Genomic DNA, 21,600 nt, shown 5'->3' on the forward strand with positions numbered 1-21,600 from the left:
TTCTCTTTCTTTCCAGTTTATATTCTGTATCCTCAGTCAGTTTTCTGATCTGACAGAAATGTGTAACTCTATCCAGCTTCAGTCTAGGGGAAACGATTCCTACTGTCTTTTTACAGCATTGCTATAAGGCTGGCGAGTGAGGTGCTGTGTCAGTTATTAACTTGTGGTGCTGTGAAGCTGGGTCTCTGTAAAAGGGTCCAGGTTTGACTACATCCTCGCCCCCCTGGTCCTGACCTGTGTAAGACACCCCCTCCTCCGGATTCATCACCAGTGCCCGGGGCCTGGCCAGCCCAGCCCCAGACTGGCCCAGCCAGCGCTCCCCGACAGGGGCTAACGTTTCAGGCCTCGAGTCAAGCTCCTTCTGGAGGTGATTAGCCTCAAACCCATGACAGATTCTTTCCAAGATATCTGACGCTGCGTGTTTATTTTATCCGGGCTCTTTGTGTGGATGTGCTGGACATGAGTAACCCACTTGAAATGGGTATCAGTTTACATACCCAGACACGGAGACAGAGAGGGAGAGAATAGTGCAGAGCCACAACAAATTTTCTTCTAAAAGTTTAAAAGAGAATATAAATATACCTTTTCCTTATTATTTGCATCTTTTGCATGTGTCTGGGGTGCTGCAGATGTTGACAGTGTGGTGTGCCTCTAAGGAATTCTCCTAATTTCTACTCTTAATTACCACTCAACCCCTCCAGATGCACGCACAGATACACACACACACACACACACACACACACACACACACACACACACACACACACACACACACACACACACACACACACACACATACATATCCATACATATACACACAGAGTTCTAATCATCCTCTTCCATCCAAACTGAGATCCAACCCCACCAAACATCCGTCCTCGTGTCTCAGGGACACAATGATATATATTTTTGTTTCAGCCTGGTTCCCCTACCTCCTGAGCATTTAACTTGATTTCACACTTGATGTCATCAACAAAGTCAAACTGAAACACAATCATTTTGTTTATCATTGATCAGTCAAAATAGCTTAGGCTGTTCCCCACCATTCATATGCATCCAATTTCAGCCCCGTAATCTCTAAGCTTCTATTTATCTCGTGCAGTGGAGCCTCTCTCCTCATACTACATGACTGAGGCGCATTGGCACACTTCAGAAACGAGCTGAGCCAATGTGCATTGGGCCATCAGTCATTCACAGAGTCAGACATCTAACTAAAACCACCGAGTTGCTAAAATGTCACACATTTCACTTAGCAAATGCCTAAAAAAAAAGGATTATAAAATACTTTTCTATATTTCTTTTTCATTTTTTTCCTACATTTTCCAACATTAGCCATCTGCACAAAACAGAAAACGTATGCACTTTAGCCGTCTTATTAATTTAAATTCATGTTACTTACAGAAGGTCCCTTACAAGTCTCCAGTAATCGAGAAACACATTAATCTGTCAAGTTAGAAGTCCTTTCAGGAGCAGTGCCTGAAAATGTGGGAACTAAACATTTACATTTTTAATTTCTAATGTGTTTGGATAATATGCAATTTGAACTGGTTCTCTTCAAGTATCGTCACAAACATTTTCCTGTCAGTGTTCCAGTGTTTTTACAAAGTTAACAAATGGATCTTAGAATGCTTTTAGATCAAAAGATGATTAGCGTGTATGAATTGCTCCATCCTACTGTGGTCTGTTTCATGTTTTAGCAGACCAAAACCAGCCAATATGTTTGCAAGAGACAACTTCATTTTACAGACCTTATTGTGATTCAGATTAACTTCAGTGACATGTTTGTAGAATCATTTAGAGTCAAGTCGCCTAATGCATGAAACCAAGTTTTAGGGGTTAGAAAAGCTTTACATCTCTGGTGGATAGATGTTCTAATCCACAGATGTGCACTGTTATTCCATCTCACACTTTTACATTTAGATTTGTTTTGTGACACAGCATGTGTAGAAAAGATGAAGATTCAGGTTTTCGACCTAAAACGGCTTTAAACATGCATTTTTTTTTCTCATTGCCAAAAGGAGAGGGACTCTTCTGGCTGCTCCAGAATTTATAAAAAATCGATAAAAGATTTCTAAAAAATCTACTACTTACTTGATTCATGACCTCAGTGAAGGGTTTCTTAATGAGCATATGGTCTCAAATGCTAGTTTGAGTCTGACTGAGTACAACTTGATGTCCATTTTTATAAAAGGAATATAATGCAACGTATTCTTCAGTGTGGGCCTCCCGCTTGATTGATAAATCACTACAGTGTCTTTAGTTGGCTTCAAAAAACCAAGATTGCCAAGTCATCCACAAACTATGGGCATCTTTTATCTATGGTTTATGCCTGAAGGACAAATCAAGAATCCTCTGACTTTAAAATATGTCTGTTATAAAGTGACTTGGTTGTTAAACTTGCTATATTTGTGCACGTGCACAGTTTTACTCTTGACACAACTGTCCTTTAAGGTCACTATCATTTGTTTAGGAGTTTTTTGTTTTTTTTTCTACTTGTTATTGGTACTGGTACTGACTCTTTGCAGGACTCAGTGTTTTTTGTTCCTTTAGTGAGGTTCGAGGAGAGGAGACTACTTAGTGACAACATCATCTCTCCTTCATCTCTGCTTTGCTGCAGGCCAAAACCTGAATGCTACTCCTCCTCCCCGGCGCTCTGATATTGACGAGATCCCCTAATGTGGTTAAAAGCCCCCCTTAACAGGCATGACTTTTACAGGCCCCCCTCATGATGTCCTGGAGGAGTACTCAAGGGGGATTGAGGAGGTTGAAGGAGGTCAGGAGGAAGCTCTAGTAGGGGGTTCTGAGGGGGAAATGGAGAGAAGAAATCTCTCCATGCTGCTCAAGTACATCAAACTAAATGATTTTTTTTCGTGGTTCTTATCTTGCATCAGTGTGTACAGATTTCTGTGCATGTGTTTACCTACCCTTTGTAATCACTGTATTTACTCTACGCGAGCAGGCTGGTGTTTGAAAACTGATATCTGGACTTCTCATGCACCATCTCTCCCTCTTTCTCTCTCAACTTCGGGAAGTGCAAGTAGCCATATCCTGCCCTTTGCTGGCCCAGGGGAGGCATCTATCACTTGACGTTTTTAGTGTGGCTTCTCAATTAACCCATGAAAACTGTAAAGCTCTTTTCTTCTTTTTACAGCTCAGCAAAAGCAAGTGAATGGCTTAAATAAATGCGTCATTAGTTCCAGCACTGGCCTGTCAAAATAAATTATCAGTTTACACCCATCTAAGGCAGCATTACTGTCAGTACAACCTAAATGTTTATTTTGAATTACGACCTTATTATGGGATTTCAGCATAACCCGTAAATCACCGGCCTCTTGGATTTTTCACTTTCACAAACTTTTGAAACATTGCTTGGATTCAATTTTACAAAAAAAAAAACAAGTCACTGCCATTGTTGGAACAAAATGAGGCCTTTCCTGTTGCAACTTTCAGCAGTGCTACATGAATTATTACACCACCTTCTGCCCTAACATGACTTTGACCACTAATCTGTCCCGTTGAGGGAAAGCTGGCACGCTGTAATGGCAGTAAAACGTGTCAAACTTTGCCACAGAACAGGCCCTGCAGTTGTTTATTTGTTCAGCTTGAACATTTGTAAGCATCTGTTAACACAAGCCTTGTTCTTTCATTTAGACTCATGCTATCTTCTCCACAGCACACGGTGATGAGGCAGTTATTTCTTTATTGCCACTGTTGTCAAAAATGTTACCTAACCAACAAACTGAAAAAATAACAGCCTGTGACCCTTTATTTCATTTCTTCTGTTGAGTGCAGCTGGTGGGGCTAAGACGGGCCATCAGCAGGCAGAGAGGACAGAGCAAGTTAAACAAGATCAAACTCAGCAGTGGCTCCATACCCAGGCCACTCATGGGCATTCAGACAGGTGAGCTATTTAATGTAGATCATAAGGTGATGAAGGTGGTGTTTATGCATCTATCTGTATCGATTCACCTTAAGACCTGCGCTGTATCATTCTAAAATAAAATATTCCAGTGCACTGAGAATGACATATTAACTTAATTGATTAACTTATTAAATAATTTCCCCCAGGGATCAATAAAGTATTCTGATTCTGCTGAATCAGGGAGATGACAGAAACAAGTCAGTGTGTAGGCCTGTGCTATCCCTGCCCTATTTAAAAAAAACAGACATAATCCATATAATTTGTTTCTTTTTTAAAAATTTAATATGAGTTTTTTGCTTGGAAATGGAGCCTGCAATAGAGAGTTAATCACTGAATTGGTGTGAAGCATGCAGAACACTAATCATCTAAGCATTTTGTGTTTTGTCCTCAGTGATCATTTCTTACCGGACATAAACTCATCCATTCTGAACGGAGGCAGAGTGCAGCTCGTAGTGAGTATCGGTCCCCCCAGCCATGCTGTTTCCCCCCCTTGATTTGAATCTTTTTTGTGGCGCAGTTGCATGCATGTAAAGCTATGTAGTATTTACATTTACCAGTCAGAGTCACATCCCACACCGTAGGTCCTCTTCCTTGGAGTCTGTCTCATCAACTTTGATTTAAAGGAGGAAGGGGCGGGGGGAGTCTGAGGTTTAGCTCTGTAGTGACACTTTCAATTGGATCAAGTGGGCGCGATTTCTTAATTTCACTTGTTGAAATCCCAGTGTCACATTGGAGCAGTTTGTTTAGACCTGAGAACGATGCTGATGGTTGTGAAGTCTTTGAAGTCACAAACCACAGGTCTCCTCGTGCCATTATGGAGCAGTGTGACTTATGTTTACTGGCAAGAGGGGCCGCCCCTTTCCTCCAGTTTCTTAGATATATCCTCTGACTGCAGAGCTGCTGGGTTGTTGATTTTCAGAATGTTCGACTACTTGCGTGAGATGTTTCATTTTGGGCCTCATTTGTGTGTGTGTGTGTGTCTGTTTCTGTGTGTGGTGCATGCAGGCTAACCCAGCATATGCAGATTGTCTAAATCACACCAGTGGACTGTGGACGAACAGCAATTTGGTTGGCCAGGGTTGCAAAGTGAACAGTTATACCCGTAGAACCTCCTCCAGTCATGCAAGTGAGTCTTGTAAACTTGTAAACTGCTTTTCTCCACAACATCACAGTGATACTGGGAATAATGAACTGGTCTTTCAGCAGAGTGTAAAAAATATCTGTATGTATGTGAAGTAAAAAACCCAACTCTCCTTACAGAAGTGTTTCCCTTAGTTTTTTTTTTTTTTAACACATATAATTTTTAACACATATAATTTATAGCAAATTTAGAGATGTATATATATTTAAAACTCATTATGTATGCAAAATGTATTTTTATGCAAATGTGTTAATTATTACAATTCTAGAAAGTTGCCCTTAACTTGAAACCAAGTTCTGACTTAAAAATAACAATTAAGAAAAGGACCAATAAACATATGAGCTCACTGTCACATATATCTCTATATTCTCCTGTTAGCAGTCACAGAGAGAAAAGCACAGGCTCAAATTCAAACTCTTCAAAATCTTTTGGCAGGGGTGCACATAACTGTGTGTTTATTACATGTGATCTCTTTAGGTTTGCATAGTTGCACCTATGACTACTGGGCCACACAGATCTGAGTGCGCAGAGCCAGGGATAAAGACCGCTGCTTATTCAGCCTAGACCGAGTCCGCTGGTCGTCTGCTGCGGGAGGGGAGGGGAGCCACAAGGTCGGGCTGGGGACAGAGTGTCGTGAAATTTTCCTCTGACAGGAAACAGGCAGCGAGGGAGAGAAAAAAAATCAGTCCTTTCAGTGAAGAATGACTGGCCCTTCTGTCAGGAGTAGTGGGGCTCAGGAGTTTGAGTGACAAAGATGCTACTGACAGGCTGACAAGCAGATGACCACATTAAACAAGCCCAGGAATCTGAGTGAAGGAGAGCCCTGTCCATGTTAACGAAGCCAAATTGGATTCCGATGATGATTTCAAAATGATATCCACGAGGTGCAGCAGCAGGAACGAGCATTTCCCTGTTAGGCAGGCAGACTCTACGGGGAGTGTGGCCGGGAGAAAGAAAGCCTCTTTGTCCGCACTGATCAAAACATCCATTATCAAAATTGTGAAGGACAAATTGAAATATGGATGTATGTGTAAGGAAAGAATATTTCTTGAAAAGCCAATTAGATATTTTATAAACTTGGAAAGGGTATCTAATGGTCCCAGTGGTCATCAAAAAGTCATGGCTTGGAAATTCCTTATGGAGTAAAATCAGGGAACGCAGCTTCTTTGATGTAAATCTTCATACTGAGCCTACGTGATCCTGCAAAAAAGTGTGACTAACAATCGCCTTCGCCTGTAAAGGGGCATACATCATCAAGGTGGGGGTTTAAAGTTAGAGGGTTCACTTAGTTTGGTATAGCAGTAAAGACTACATAAATAGTCTATAACCTGTTGCAATGCGATACTCACCTCTTGCCGGGACAGTACCATAAAATGCATTTCTCGGCTCACACAATATTTTCATTACGTGTGCAGAGGAAACTACTTAAGTTAAGCTCCTCTTGCAACCCTAATAGGAGTAAGATGACTGAAAACAATTTGTTTGGTCACAGTGGTTTGTTAAAATGAGCAGTTTAAACAAAAATAAAACTCTGTACTGTTAATAACAGCAGTGCTATTAGGAAAACATGCAGCAAAAGTTCAGTGTTTATTACACTGAACTTTTAGTGCAGTAATGCTTCTGATTTCAAACGCATTACTGCACAAAGTTCCTTAATATACTGAGCCACCAAAGCTGACCTGGAAATAAACACCAAAACACTGTGTATTAAGAGAGACCACGAGGAAAGGAAAATCGCAGTGTTAGGCCAACAGACTTGAACAAAATCAAAACTTAGAGATGTGTGATTATGTGTGACTTGTGAGCGGATGGTTATTCTATACAGTTTGCCAGCTGTGCGGATATTTGGGGCTAGCATAGAACGTGCGATGCATCCCAGCCCTCCCACCTAAAGAGCGCTTCATGCTGTTGGACTCCCTGTGTGAGGCAGCCGTGCTGACTGTGGGTTTGCGCTCTACACGTGGAATGCATCATACCCTGTAGAAGCGCTGCCTTTGTTCTGTATGTTTGAAAAGCTTTGTACTGATCCCCAGGTGAAAGTGGAACGGCCTGTGATACAGCACACACACTGCTCCCGAGAGGCACCGAACAACCCGCCTGCTCACACTTAAGTCTTTAGTGTGAGATTTAATGCAGCACCATTTCGAGTATTTTGAGTCACACAAAATTGACGCTCAATTTTCAAAACATGTATATTAAGTACATATTACAAATCCTCATATTTTAACCTACTTAACACTGCATCATTAGTTAAAGCTTTTATATTTACTTTTATGCCATGCATTTTTAAGTAGGGCGGGGTAAGTTGTCACACTTTTCACACTGACTAACTTTTACTGAGCACCATACATCACAACGTAATAAATGTTTCACCAAATGAAAGAAGGAAGTCTCGGGCACATATGATGTATTCATTACATTTTCATATCTTATCTCATTACGGAGTTGTAGACTGTTGAATGGAGAATGTGCACTTGTGACAATTTGCCCCATCGGCAGGTAAGTTGTCACACTAGATTATCTTAAAATAAGAACACAAATACTTAATTGTGATTATTGATTTTAATTGTTAAATTCAAACCAAAACTGGAAATTTGAACAATTATGCCAAGAGAATTTGGAAAAAAACAATTATTTCAATCCAATACACATTTTAATCAAAACATTAAGTAGAAAGAAAACTTTAGTTTGAACTTTAAACTCAAATGTTCTCTGGCTTGCACATAAATCCATCATCCATGAATGGAATGCTGCAAATAACTTGCTTTACTTAACATGTTTATCCTCTGAACAAAACAGATGCCCTATTTCTGATTAATCAGACTCAACTTCAGAGTCACAATTCTGGCACACATAAATTGCCTGGCCTGAGGTGCAAGCATCATGGGCCCATTTGTTGCATTTTACCCAGGTCTCTTTTGGACGACTGTTTGAAAATGGCTCCACACAGACAAGGCAGAAGCACTCTTCATCATCTGATGATGACTCTTGAATTATTTTTCTTCTTTTAGCTGCGTTGTTCTTCATAGGTCCAGATGTTTTCCCCCCTTGCGTCCCTCTCTTTTGAAACAGCTTTTTGCTAGATTCAGCCTTATTCTTTTCTTTTTCTAGTTGCTGCTTCACTGGTGTGTCGGTTAGAATTGCTGATTTGCGTCGTTTTCTTCCTTTGCCGGATGGTTTTCGGCGGCCAGCTTTTGGATATGGCTGGATGTCCTCTGGAGTTGGTAGTCCACTGTCAGTAATTGCCAGCACTGCAATTACTGACAGTGGACTACCAAGTTATTACAAATACAAATGAATTACAATATCACAATTTTTTGGAGCATTTATTTGTACTGGGGCAAGTTGTCACATGTGACGACTTGCCCCAAAGTTAATGAGACAACTTGCCCCAAACTGACATTTATGCTAATTTTGGCTAAATGTCAGGGTTAGCTCAACATAGCACATCAGCTGAAGTATCAAAAGACACGTTAATGTCTCCTCTATTTTGTGTAAAATAATAATTTGTAACATCTATACCTAACAAAGTTGTACTGAAGAAAATTTAAAGTGATTTATTTTTCCTTTTAGGTCAAAAAAATAAAAAAGATGTGCTCACCTCAGATTAGAGCAGTCTTGACCACATGTGAACAGGAGGTTGACTATAGAAGAAGAAGTCACACAAAGTGGCTATTTCATTTTTGAGATAGAGCCTCTAGTGTTGGAGTTATGAACAGTGTGAGAACTTACCCGTGTGACAACTTACCCCGCTCTCCCCTACTTAACAATTTCTATAATGTGACCCTGGCAAACTAACATGACGTTGTGTGTTGCAAAGATAGCCTTCCCTCTAGAAAACTATGTTATGAAATTAATAATAACCCATGTTAATAAATTCTATAAAATATGTGAGCAGACACAGAAGTACAAAATGAGTTCTCGGTGTCAACTGTTGTTTAAAAACACATATAGTATGAGTCAGCAAAGTAAATTCACTCTGCTTGTTTTGAATGTTAAATACTGATGCCGTCTTCTTCCATTTTGTCTCCAGGAAAAGAAGTCCCATCTCCCGCGCGAGTCACGTCTGCCCCGTCAAAAAAGGAGCGTATCTCCTTCCGTGACAACCCGGTTCAGCTGAGCGGTGGCTGGGGAGGAGGCAAGAAAAGGGACAGAGTGCGCAAGTAAAAACACAAAGCCTCCTTCCAGAGGTCACCACTTTTCCTGCCCTTGCTCTGCAGCCTCTAATAGATGCAGTTGCAGCTTTCTTATATGTACTTCGATGCATTTCGCGTCAAAAGATTATTAAAATATGCGTTGGAAGAGCTCACGTGGATACTTTAGAAAATTTTTAGCTATTAAAATTCGATGTGATTTTCCTTTGCCGGTCAGCTTGATTTTTAATGCTGTTTTATTGCCTGCACTAAGATGGAAAAGCAGATGAAAACTCAAGACTCCCTTTTCTGTAAATTAATTAAGGCCAACAGGACTCAGACCAGCCCAAATATCTGCAGGCGGTTCTATTATGTTCATTCAAGTATCAAATGCTGTGTTCTCAAGTATCATTGCCCAAACCTCACTGCATCCAACTAGCACCAAAACACATGGAACAAAGTCACAAATGTTGAGTGGATGACATGCTTCATATGCAAATGATGGCAGGAAATAAGAACCAGGACTTTTAATGCCTGTTTCTTAGGATGCTGTCATTTTGCCTCCATGCAGATTTTAAATACAGATTGTAGCTATGAGATCAGTCTTACCCTTTTCCAATTTTCTGTTGCTTTCTCAGAGCAGACTTTATGAAAGTGCAGAATTTTAGTTTGACTGCCCTGTATTTGCGTTTAACACTTGCTAACCAAAAGTGCACGTGAAATGACTGCATTTATGTTCTCAGCATAAACGTTGGTGTTAGATTTGCAACACTGTTTTCTTTATCTTCTGCTGTGGATCGTAATGGCCTTTTCTGTGTATTTGAATTTGGAGAGCCAAGGCGTCCGTCCACAAACACAAGCCCTACTGAAGGCAGTGAACATCAGGCTTGAAGGTTCCTTGCTGAAAATGATAAGTTAATGAATGTCAAAACAAATAGTCAGAGTTGCAGAGTGGCTCCCTGGAAGGAAATGCATGTCGGCCTGTTTATTTTCCTTCTGTCTTTCACTTAAGCATGGCTTGAGGCTGTGTTTTGACTGTACACGATCTGATGGGGATTTTTGTCTTGGAGAGTGGCGCATGCCAGAGATGTGGTGGTCCTGCCCACTTGGGGGCTGTTGTGAAACTGGAGAGCACTGTTCTCCTGCAGCGGGGAGACTGATTCTTCTAGTTGCTTTTTTGTAGACTGTGATCATACCAGTACTGCATACTGCATATGCTTTACAGACAGGTGTGCGTGGCCTATCTGTGCCTATGTCTTGTCACTAGTATTACTTGACACAAGTTCAGATTTGCTATTAGAGCTGTTTTCTGCAGCTTCCTATTCTGAAGGGATGTTGTTAAGCTGTAATCTACCACTTTTCATTTCATTTGTTTACGTTTGGATTATGGGTAAATTATATGTAACCTAAGAGATCCAAAACCCATTGCCTTGTAAAATGAGAGCTCCACTGCACATTTAGATAAGACCAAGAATGTCCCTCTCAGCCTCGTCTGCCATGTCAATGGGACTCTGCATCCAGATCTCTCCAAGTGCTCTCTTTAAATGCATTGAAGTCCATAAAACCACATTTCCATGTTTTCACTACAATTTGCAAATTTTGCACATTTTTGCTGAACATTTTTGAAGTACGCTGTGGAGTTATAACCAATTCCTGGCAGCTTTTAGGTTCCTATGCATTTCTGAATATTTGAAAATGAATTAACAGACACGTGAAATGTTAACTTTGGCCAGTGGTTTCAATTTAAAGAAAGCAGTGGCTATCTGGAAAGATTTCTCAAGAACACTGGTGTACTTGCAGAATAATTCACTGTGATGTTAAAATAGTTAAAACATGAGAAACACACAGGCCTTTAAATTGTAGGAGGTTTTTGGTGGTCCAACTAATGCAAATAAAGAAAGCTGTGGTGAGGTAATGCAGGATAAGGGTGTGGCGTGACCTTGACATCAAATTTCTGTGTTGCAAGAAAATAATATATATTCTGAAGTGATTACATTTTTTTTAGTCAATATTAAATCTTAAAGAGTTTGAATTGTATGTACATTCTTTAAAAGGGACCTTAATTTTGCAGAGATATATTGCGCTACTTAAAAATGCTTTAGAATGTAAAACCCTTATTGATAAAAATGACAGAGGAGTTGGATTCTATTTATTTCTACTTTATTAGTAACTCTGTCAGAGTAAGAACATATTGTGCAAGCTGCCCTCTAAAAAGGAAAATGGAAATGTTTTCATTATCAAATGTATCATTAAATGAACGTTTAGACACACTTTTTATGTCTGTTTTTTTATGATGACTCGAAATATAAGATGTGTTTTATGAAGAAGTAAATAGGAAACACAATTTTTGTATTGTAATAATAATTGATGTGATATGATTTTGTTTGTTAAATTTGGTTTGATAATGCCTAAACTGCCTTTTCCTTTGCTGCTGGTTTCAGCAGTTTACTACAATAATAATGGTTTATGTGGTGTTTTGTGCTTTTATAAGTACTTGATGTCTTTTAGCATCTCCCATGACACAGAGGTCATAGAGACTGTTTTGCTGTTCACTGATTATTTTTTTTGTTAAGCCTAAACCTTTTAGATATGTTTCAAGTATTAGGAAAAATATATTAATTTATTAATGTATCAATTGATTAATCATATGCGAAATTTATAGTCTACAAAAAAAACCCCTTCACAATGACAAGACGAAGAAGAATGAATTTCCCATTTATAATTTCCCTGATATATAAAAAAGCATACACTATTATAAACAATGTATTTAACATTTCCTTTACCCTTGTACTGTACCATAGCATTCGATTACTTAACTGGACGGTTTGCAGTGGTTTCAGTCGTATAGGGGGCCTGTGCAACATGTTAACATGAACTCAGAAGACTTAGTGAAATCACTGAGACTTGAAGCTTGTTAGTGCTCAGGAATGCCTGACTATGGAAAAGCAAATGGAAAACAAAATGAAAACAAACTTTCGTGACGCTGATGCACTGCTTTCACTTTCTGAAATTCAGCCAAATGTTCTGCAGACTCGAGTGGCATCAATAAGCTCACAGTTTGTGCTTTTGGGGAAAATAAACTTTGGTCTTTTTCTGTGTGTGTTTCATGCAGCCAAAGTTTGAAGACATTTCGTTAAATTGAATTATACCCAAGGGTAGCTTTGGGCATCATGATGTCATGTTTATGCCTTCTGAAGTGGCAGATTTTGGCCTGTTCAGTTTCAGCTTTTTTGTGTGTTTGATCATGTTCAGTCACATTAAGGCTCAAAAGGTTGAGAATTAGTTCAATTCAATCATATATTTTAGAATTGTCTTTTTTTAAAGTCAAGTTGTAGGTCTTTCAAGGTTGCTCACATGACATTGGCAGCAGTACTTATAGAATTAGCCTGACTGATCAACTCATGACCAGCTTCTCCACTTTTGCAGAACCATGCAGGAGCTATTGTGGCTGGAATTTCCAGCAGAAAGCCCACCAAACCACAGTGAACTTTTAACATTTTCTCCACAGCATGAGCCAGTGTGCAAGGTCATCGTAGGAAGGCTAAGACACCCCCTGCTACTTAGGAGCACACCTATTTATTTTTATTTTTTCTCCTGTGGCACCATGCAGCCCCAGGTAACTGCCACTGACCCTCGAGCGAACCAAAGCTATGCATGGTGTGCATCGCAGGTGGTGTAGCTCAGGGTGGAGATGTGGAGGTGGAAGATGGGCTTTGGTTAGCGGTAATATAATTCTTACAATAAGAAAATACAGAAGAACAACTCTTCCTGTTCTTTTTTTTTTTTGGTGAAAAACTCGCAGCTGGGTCCTGTGTGTGTGTGTGTGTGTGTGTGTGTGTGTGTGTGTGTGTGTGTGTGTGTGTGAGGGCTTAATGAAACTAAACTTTCCCGGATGTTTCAATTAAGAAAAACAGGAATGATCAATATTCCAGTAATGGAACTTTTTAAGTTTATTGCTAAAGTTCATAAAATCCTCTTTTCACCCAGCAGACAACAGTGGCATCCTACTCTAATTAGAGTGCATAGTTTTAGGCTTTTAGTCCAACTGAAAAGAATTTCTCGTCTTATGCTTTTAAAAAGTTTTCAGTTAGTTTTGCAAGCATCAAGCAGCAGCTTCATGCAGGTTTGCAGCCGTAATATTAGATTCTTATTACAAAGCAATGAAGTGCACAAGATCCTCCGCGCAGCTCGAAATGTAATTTAAAGTTTAGCTATAAAAATAAAACTTACTCTAAAGCCACCAGATATGACATTTACATTATTATCGTGTTAGAATAATAATAATAATAAAACCACTTCTTAAAATCCATATTTTGATCACGTAAAAGAGAAAGTCTGGAATGTGCCACGGTGTTAATAAAGATCTGTTTTTGGGTGCAAATAAATGAAAAAAAGAAGAGAAATCTTGCATTGGGTTTTCAGAAGGATTTGAAATAAGCAGATTAAAAAATAATAATAATAATAATAATAACAATTTACCCGACAAGGACGAACGCATTTTCCACCTTCCTGTTTTAATAATTAAATATGATTGATTATTTTACTTCGTCACATGACAGATTCGCAAATGTCAAATCTGCTTTATATCGTTTTTACTAGTTTGAAGTTTCAGAAATGATCTTTTCTTTAAAATGGTAATAAATCAATCCTCCGAACTTAAATGACTTACTGCAAAATATAACAAACTTATTTATATGTTCACGCCAATGAAATCTCCTCATTTTGAGAACATCTGACTGTTGACTTCCTTCTGCTGCCTACAGGTTAAAATATCCCTCCAAATAAATAAATCACGAGCAGAGTTCTTACAACATTTCCAAAGACACGAATTAAATCCCATTTTCAGCTGAAAGGTTTAGCTGTAGAAAAATTATTGCCTCATTTTGGACGTCTAAACATGCTGTAAATTAAAGTCACTTTTGATTGTTTCCTCGAATTCGTTGTGGGTCTCCAATCACTTTAAACTGCTGTTTGGTTTGGATTCAGGGCGTAGGAGGAGTGGGAGGAGGGCGCTTTTTCATATTCAGAGAGGGGGTGCTCTTTAAGGATCTCGTTCTCTTTGGGGCTATAAAGACGTTGTGCCTTCAAGACAGAGCAAATTATCTTCATCGGCGAATTATTGCTTTACAAGTCGTCTCTACTCGTCGGTGCGCGAAGCGATTAGTTTCTCTTTTTTCTTTTTTTTTTTAGTGACATTTGATTAGAGCGAGCGGTTTTCGGTGAAAATGATGGAATACATGGAGGATAAGTTTGCCTTGAAAAGCCAAGCGATGAAGGCCAGCGATTACTACATGGATCAAGTCATGGAGAGCCTGGACAGCGCGCAGTACTTCACCAAGTCTCCCCCAAAATGTGTGCAGGCCTTCGGGCTGCAGAGCGGCGAGCACCGCTCCTCTCCCTGCGGGGATCAAACCCGTGAGTACGCTCATTTTTGCAAAGTCAAAGTTATCCCGCAAATGTGTGCGCGAGTTAAACGAGTTAAGCGAGAGAGAGAGAGAGAGAGAGAGGGGGGGGGAAGCTTACATTCCCCGAAGTCGATCTTTTCAATGACGTTTAGTTTTATTCTCCTACTTATTAATTACAATTTCTTTTGGATTTTTATTTTAATTTTTTAAATCGAATCTATTTTTTTTAACATTATCTGATATGTAAAATAATTTAATTTAATCTCCAATACAGGCTAGTAGGTTACATATTTTGGTGCAGTGACTAGCAAATTGAGACTGTTGTTGTTAACTTATCACTTATTTGTATTGTAGCCAGTTACAGTGTGCCAAAAACAGATGAAGACACCTTGCACTCTGACCTCGGGAGGCCCATGGACGGTTGTTGCACTCTGCGGGCGTCTCCGGTGACCACCGGCTCGGAGAAAACCGATTTGGATGACATGGGAGACAAGTGCGACAGTAACGTGTCCAGCAGCAAGAAGAGGAGACACCGGACGACCTTCACCAGCGCGCAGCTCGAGGAGTTGGAGAAAGTGTTTCAGAAGACACACTATCCAGATGTTTATGTGAGGGAACAGCTGGCAATGAGGACAGAATTAACAGAGGCTAGAGTGCAGGTAGAGTTTACGGACCGACTCGTTTTTGCTTAAACATAATGAGAACAGGAGCCTTTAAGCGCTGAAAGGCGTAGCCTAGTACGGCAGCGGGCGTTAATATCCAAACCCATACAGCCTATGTATACGTGAATATATAAGCATAAAGGTTTTGATAGTTGAAATACATTTTCATGTTTCTTTTAATTTTTTGTTTGAATGTTGCAACTTTGTTATTTTCTGTTGTCCCGTTTTTTGGTTTTTTTTGTTTTTTTTTAAATAGATTGGCTACTTTTCTGTCTTTCTGAGCCTTTGGGAAAAATAATATTAATAAATGTAAACATATTTTATATTTCTGTCTTTTTTCTTTTACTTAAAAGGTGTGGTTTCAAAACAGAAGGGCAAAGTGGAGGAAAAGAGAGCGCTACGGGCAAATCCAGCAAGCCAAAAGTCACTTTGCAGCCGCCTACGATTTATCCGTGCTACCGAGGACAGACAGCTACACACAGGCAAGTATTGAGAATTTTATTTTATTTTATTCATTTTAAGCATTCATGGACTTTATTCTCAGCGTCAAAAGAAAATGAGTTTCTTTGTCAGCTGCATGGGCTGGAGGCAGTACTGTGCTTTATAAAGAATATGAACTCTTTACTCTCACTCCTTTCTAAGCATCTCAGTTATGTAGGTCACTTCAAACTTAAATTAGTGCTTCGGCCACGATTGCTCGATAAATCACTAATTATGAAACCCATCTTCAGATAGGAGCCTGAACACTGATTAGAGTCGCTGTGAGGCGTCATGTCTGAATGAATGAGCTTATATCAGATTGCATGTTGGCTGAGCATTTGTCTTGCTGTTTGGACAAAGGTCAGTTACAAGATGAGAGGAGGTGAGAAGAGAAGAGATGCAGAATGTCAGTGTTTTTTGTGTCTTTTTCTCCTTTTGTTAGGTGTTACATTAAAAACGGACATCTGGCCTTCAAGTGTTGTGGAGACTTTTAGGTTTTCAGAGATGTAAATATGCACACAGCAGCTCTGTAGAGAGATTCGCATTTACACTCTGAGTTTGAGAAAAACAAAAACAAAACAGCTGACGTGTTTGATTCCAAGAGGCAAAAATAATAAAATGTAGTAAAAGGCAGAGTCACAGCTCTGCTATACCCTGGCCGAACACCAGGTTAGAATTCTGTTGGACTGTCTCACATTTTTTCCTCACATATGTTTCTGATAGATTCTCCTGGATATGAGCCATGCCTGTTCATACAGCTGATCCCCATTACTATCAATGAACGGACAAACCTACTTGTAACCCTGTTGGCACTGGCTGTTTCGGTCTGCTGAAACACACTGGACATGAGTTGCATTGCTGTGGCTTTTAGAGAACTTTCTTTTTTTTTTTTTCTGTCAGCGAGGTTTTCGGTTGTCGTTGATTTCTGTGCAAAAGTTGAAGTCATGCTTAACAATGATGCATGTGGTCAAAAGGGCACCAGTCGATTCTTATGCTAGTTTAACTTAAGGATGTTCATCTGACTCCCAAAACAACCTTAGTCAGTCAAAACGTATTTGGCATTTTGTCATTTGATTTTCAGAAAGCCATGCTTCAGCAAAATGAGCTCTACCAGTTTGGTTACTGTTGATGTGCAATTTGCAGAGTCTTTTGAAGAGGCAGACATATTTCAGTCACTGTTTTTTGACCGAGGAAATTTGCATGCTCCTTAGTTACATTGGCCTGTCCTCTCAGTTTATTGGAAATTTCGCACTGTGTCAGGATCAAATTGTTTGGATGTGATCAAGCAGTCAGTAGACTCTGAGCTTATAAGTTAGACAGTCATCCTTCTGTAAGGTGAAGTTTATTAAAAATCGGTCATGTAGTGTTTGCTGTAGCTTATCACATGAGTGTATCTCTTGTGTTATCCTACTACTCCCTGACTAAATTTTGGCCACATGACCTTTTAGAGTGAATTTAGGACATTTTAAACTACTCCGGAGTCACTACGACTGATAATCATACACATCACCATCAAACGTAATCATATCAGCAGTTCACTGAAAAATGTTCACTTAAAATTTCATGGAAAGATGCATTACAAACACAACCCTTTAAACAATAATTTTAAGTTTTCACGCTTTGTATAAAAATATTTTTGTCCACATTTACATTTATTGTATTATTAATATGCAACCATTTAAGATTCCTGTAAGTAGTTTTTACACGCTTTGGATAATCAGGTCCGGATATTTTCTGAAGTTGACCTTTCAAGCATACAACATGTGGGATGCCCAAGCACTCACTGTGAATTTTTATTCTTACCTGGGCTCAGTTGGGCATCACTCAAACTTTGTATTATAGCGCTGTCAGTGTCAAAACTATGTAATATTCATTGCTATTCTCCTCTCTTTTTTTAGGTAATTGTTAGAAAACTTTAGTGCTACAGTAAAAGTTTAAAATCACTTGCAACTTTCCAGTTGCATGAGATAACATATATATAAATAACAGAGGACATTTTAAAAACAACAACAACAACAACATTTTTTAGTGAAAAATACTTCTGTAAACTAGATGCTTGTTAACTACATACACTGTATTCTCTGTATTTTATGTTCCATATAGACAGTTCGAAAGGCAATAATTGTACCCAGGATACATCATAGTTTACTTTACAAGATCATGTCTGTAACCCTGTATTTACAATTCTCTTAAATTTTTTCAAATGGTAAGTTACAGATAACAGGTCAGCGTACAGTGTCTTTACAAGCCCAGTTATTAATCCATATAAACTAATTTGTACTGTATGCTGGGATGAATTGAAGCCATTCCCTGTAGTATCTAACAGCCTCTTCACCCAACAGATCACCAACAATCTGTGGCCGAGCCCAGCTCCTGGCAGCTCTGTGGTCTCCTCTTGCATGCTGCCCCGAGGTTCCCCTCCTTGTGTCACTTCTTACTCCCACTCCCCTCGTTCGGCCGCCACTGCTGCTGACCATGGCTACATGGGCTTCCCAAATCAGCAGAACCAATTTGGCCACGTGTCTCTCAATAACTTCTTCAGCGCAGACTCGCTTCTCACGCCGGCAAGTAACCCAGCTTTTGACACCAAACCTGAGTTTGAGAGGCGGTCATCCAGCATCGCCGTGCTGCGCATGAAGGCCAAGGAGCACACAGCCAACATCTCGTGGGCCATGTGATCAGGGTTCCCAGAAAGCCCGGATACTGTGTGGGAATTTATTATCTTTTTCAATTATCACTTTTTACACAAAAAAGTGAACTGTTCTGAAAAAAAAGCTCTATGTCACTCACAGTGAAGCTCTAACAAGCCTTTCTTTGCTCGGTGGACTCGAGTTCACTCTCCTACTACTTATGGTTCTGTGCTTATTCAAAAAATAATACACTCAAGCTCGGACCATAAAATTGAACTAGGAATGAAAGTGTATGACAATCAGCTGTGTTTCTGGCTGAAGCCTGTTTGAACTAATTGAAAGTTGTCATCAAATGGAACCAATACATTCATATCAAGGTAATGGTCCCAGCAAATATTGTCACTCTGGTGAGAAGAGACATTTAATGAACCTTTGTGATCGGTGGAGATGAAAGCTGTGATGTGTATAAGCTTTGTCGTTGTTGTTTTTCTTTTCCTATCACCATTTCCTCTCGACAGAGACAATAACAAAAACCAAAGGCTACCGTGGGATTTAGTACCACTTTGTGCACACTTGGATCCAGAGAGAGGGGTCCAAAACCACTTCAGTATTTCCAAGCACTGTGAATAGCTTTCTTTTACCTTTCATATTTCTCCCTGTCTCAGGACTGAAGATGAGCAGAGCAGAGGAAAAACCTACTTGGCGTATTAACGTGTCTGTGTGCTTTGCAGCAAAGCTGTAATCTCTGTTTTCTGCCTTTGTTCTGTATCAAAAGAGGCAGGTGTTGTTGTTTTTTAATCATGTTTGTGCTATAAATTTATTTGATGGAATCATAATAAATGGATTTTACTTGATTCTGGTATGGCTGCATTTTTAAAAAAAAGATTACACTGAGATGTACGGCAGGTGTCGACAAACCATGGAAGAACCTTTACATCCAAGATCTTTTATTATTTCTTCTTTTGTGCAGCAGAGTTTTAATATAAGTTAAGAAATATTAAAAACATGAGAGTGTCAAACAGTTTTACTGGGTGATGGTTTCCATCATTATTAATATTAGTGCTGCAAATGTTTCTTTAGTCTGTATCTCACAGAACACCCACATCTATATTAATCTGCAGCTGACTATTTCTAGCAAATTCACTCTTTACTCCACTTTGAGAGATTGCTTAAGAAATGATTTAGACATTTTAAATAATTACATTTGGAAATTAAGTTGTTTTTAATTATGCTGTTCCATAGTTGCACAACTGGTTTATTATGGGAAAAATAGATTAGACAATTAAAGTCATGCATACCTCAGTTCATCAAAGTCAAGTATTTGTTTGGAATACATGATTTTTAAAATGATTTGTTTAACTAAATACCTCTATTTGGATAAAAATCAACGTCTTCATTCATTTTTTGGCCGTAGGATATGACTATGTTCTTTTACAAGGAATTTCTTTGTTTCACACGGAATCATGTTTATGCCAAAGAGCTGCAACAAATACCTATTTTCTCCGTTGAATATTTTTTGATGACTTGGTTATTTTGTCTGTGAAATTTTGTGAAATATTGAATTATATTAATAAGTTCAGCATTTCATTTAACAAAGATTTAAAAAAAACCTACTGTGGTTGGTAGAAAGTAAAAAAAAAATGCTGGATAAATGGCACAACAAATTGTCAGCATTCTTTCACTTTACAAATTGATTGTAAAGTGAATCATTTTGGCATTAGCCGCTGCAGTTTAAGCAAGTTTTAAATATTATCTGAGAGATATAAAGATAATGAAAAATACCAAACAAGCTGTATGTAACAAACTGTATCCATTGTCTTTGAATACTTTTTATCTTACTTCTCTGGCCTGTTTGTGGCTCAGTTTCTACTGAACATGTAATTTTTAAAAAATGGTCACAAATGTTAGCGATTTGTCAAACAGATGGACACTAGAAAAGTCACTCAAAGAGAAGTTAACAGCGCTTGAGAAGGGACCTATTTTCAGCTGTGGAGTGACACAATGCTTTAGTATTCACGCAGTAGGACGAAGGGATTTGGTTCAAGATAAACTACAGTTTCTATGGTTATAGTAATGGAACAAGATATGAATAAGGGATATACGAATTAGATATATGACTCTTATGTAAGAGTACTAGCATACATTAATTGTTGGATTTAAAATGTGGTACTTACATGGGATTTGTTTACAACAAGAAAATATATCTGGAACCTTATCCAAAATCAGACCTTTCCTGTGGAGTCCAAGTCGGCTCATTAAATGCAGTTAATCTATTTATTCACCAACACCACAGTATGTAAAAAAAATAAAGTCTTGTAGTCTATCATGCTGTCATGTAATTAGGAGCATGTCATGTTCTTTCTCTGCTGTTTTTTTTACTGACATCATCGCTTTGTTTTGCTCTGAAATCCCAGCCAGCGGTGAATTGTGTTTTCAGGGAAACCCTGTCTATAGGAACAGCGGGCTTGATTCAATTAGGACCGTAACTTGTGTCAGATGCCTCGGTTTGGAAATAGGTTTGTTTTTTTGAGGTACTTCCTGCTTGCTGCCATTCTGAGAACACCAAGTGCCTTATCGGCGCACGTTATAACACACAAGCTTTGATGCTGAAGTGTTCATGGAACGAGCGCTGCATACACTCCCAAAAGTTGCAGTGAGACTCTTCTTATAGTGAACAAATAATTTACGTATGTCTTCACTTTTTCACAACTGCGTGTATTGTGATAAGATATTTGTAATAAAACTGCAGTTTAATGTTGCACATACACTTTCAATTTTTGAGTGGATCATGGCTGTTGTCACCAAATCATATCTTCTATTAAGTACTTAATGTTTGATTGTTGTAATTCTTAATGATAATATTGTGTCAAATGTTCAAAAGTTAGTCATCCATCCATCCATCCATCCATCCATCCATCCATCCATCCATCCATCCATCCATCCATCCATCCATCCATCCATCCATCCATCCAGTGGGGGAAATTATTTGAACCTCTGCTTTATTTGTTAGTTTGCTCAGAGAATATGAATCAAAAATCAAGAAAAAGGACATTACATGAACGTTATAAATTGATTTGCAAGTCACTAAAATTACAAGGAGTCAGTAATAAGTCAGTCAATCAATTACAGATACTTGTGATCTCAACTCGTTATGCGTATAAAGCACATCTGTCACACAGTCTGTTTCTTTGATCCCATCCTCTCTACCTCCGAGGACAACAGATGTC

At 39.0% G+C, this 21,600-nt stretch overlaps 2 protein-coding genes across 6 annotated transcripts in view; both read left to right on the forward strand.

Annotated features, from left to right (window-relative positions):
- lrriq1 (leucine-rich repeats and IQ motif containing 1) overlaps nucleotides 1-11,747 on the forward strand; it is a 38,473-nt gene extending 26,726 nt beyond the window's left edge. For 3 of the 4 annotated variants that reach the window (XM_076886121.1, XM_076886123.1, XM_076886124.1), the window contains 4 exons: nucleotides 3,793-3,901; nucleotides 4,314-4,374; nucleotides 4,928-5,048; nucleotides 9,097-11,746. In XM_076886121.1, the coding sequence (XP_076742236.1) occupies nucleotides 3,793-3,901; nucleotides 4,314-4,374; nucleotides 4,928-5,048; nucleotides 9,097-9,230 (425 nt within the window). In that variant the 3' untranslated portion in view covers nucleotides 9,231-11,746. Of the gene's footprint in view, nucleotides 1-3,792; nucleotides 3,902-4,313; nucleotides 4,375-4,927; nucleotides 5,049-9,096 lie in introns of all 4 variants that reach the window. The other variant, XM_076886122.1, reaches the window with a different exon arrangement.
- Nucleotides 11,748-13,512: 1,765 nt separating this feature from the next.
- On the forward strand, nucleotides 13,513-19,227 carry alx1 (ALX homeobox 1). 2 transcript variants are annotated; one of them, XM_076886126.1, is made up of 4 exons: nucleotides 13,513-14,611; nucleotides 14,956-15,209; nucleotides 15,617-15,745; nucleotides 18,086-19,227. In XM_076886126.1, exons 1-4 carry the CDS (start codon nucleotides 14,422-14,424, stop codon nucleotides 18,419-18,421), a joined length of 909 nt encoding a protein of 302 aa, XP_076742241.1. In that variant the 5' UTR covers nucleotides 13,513-14,421; the 3' UTR covers nucleotides 18,422-19,227. The 2 variants fall into 2 exon arrangements, with proteins under 2 accessions (XP_076742241.1, XP_004564508.1); XM_004564451.3 differs by having other exon boundaries at nucleotides 13,518-14,611; nucleotides 14,956-15,260.
- The last annotated feature ends 2,373 nt before the right edge of the window (nucleotides 19,228-21,600 follow it).

Source organism: Maylandia zebra, linkage group LG7 (genome assembly GCF_041146795.1).
Source record: "Maylandia zebra isolate NMK-2024a linkage group LG7, Mzebra_GT3a, whole genome shotgun sequence".
In the NCBI taxonomy this organism is placed as follows: Eukaryota; Metazoa; Chordata; class Actinopteri; order Cichliformes; family Cichlidae; genus Maylandia; species Maylandia zebra.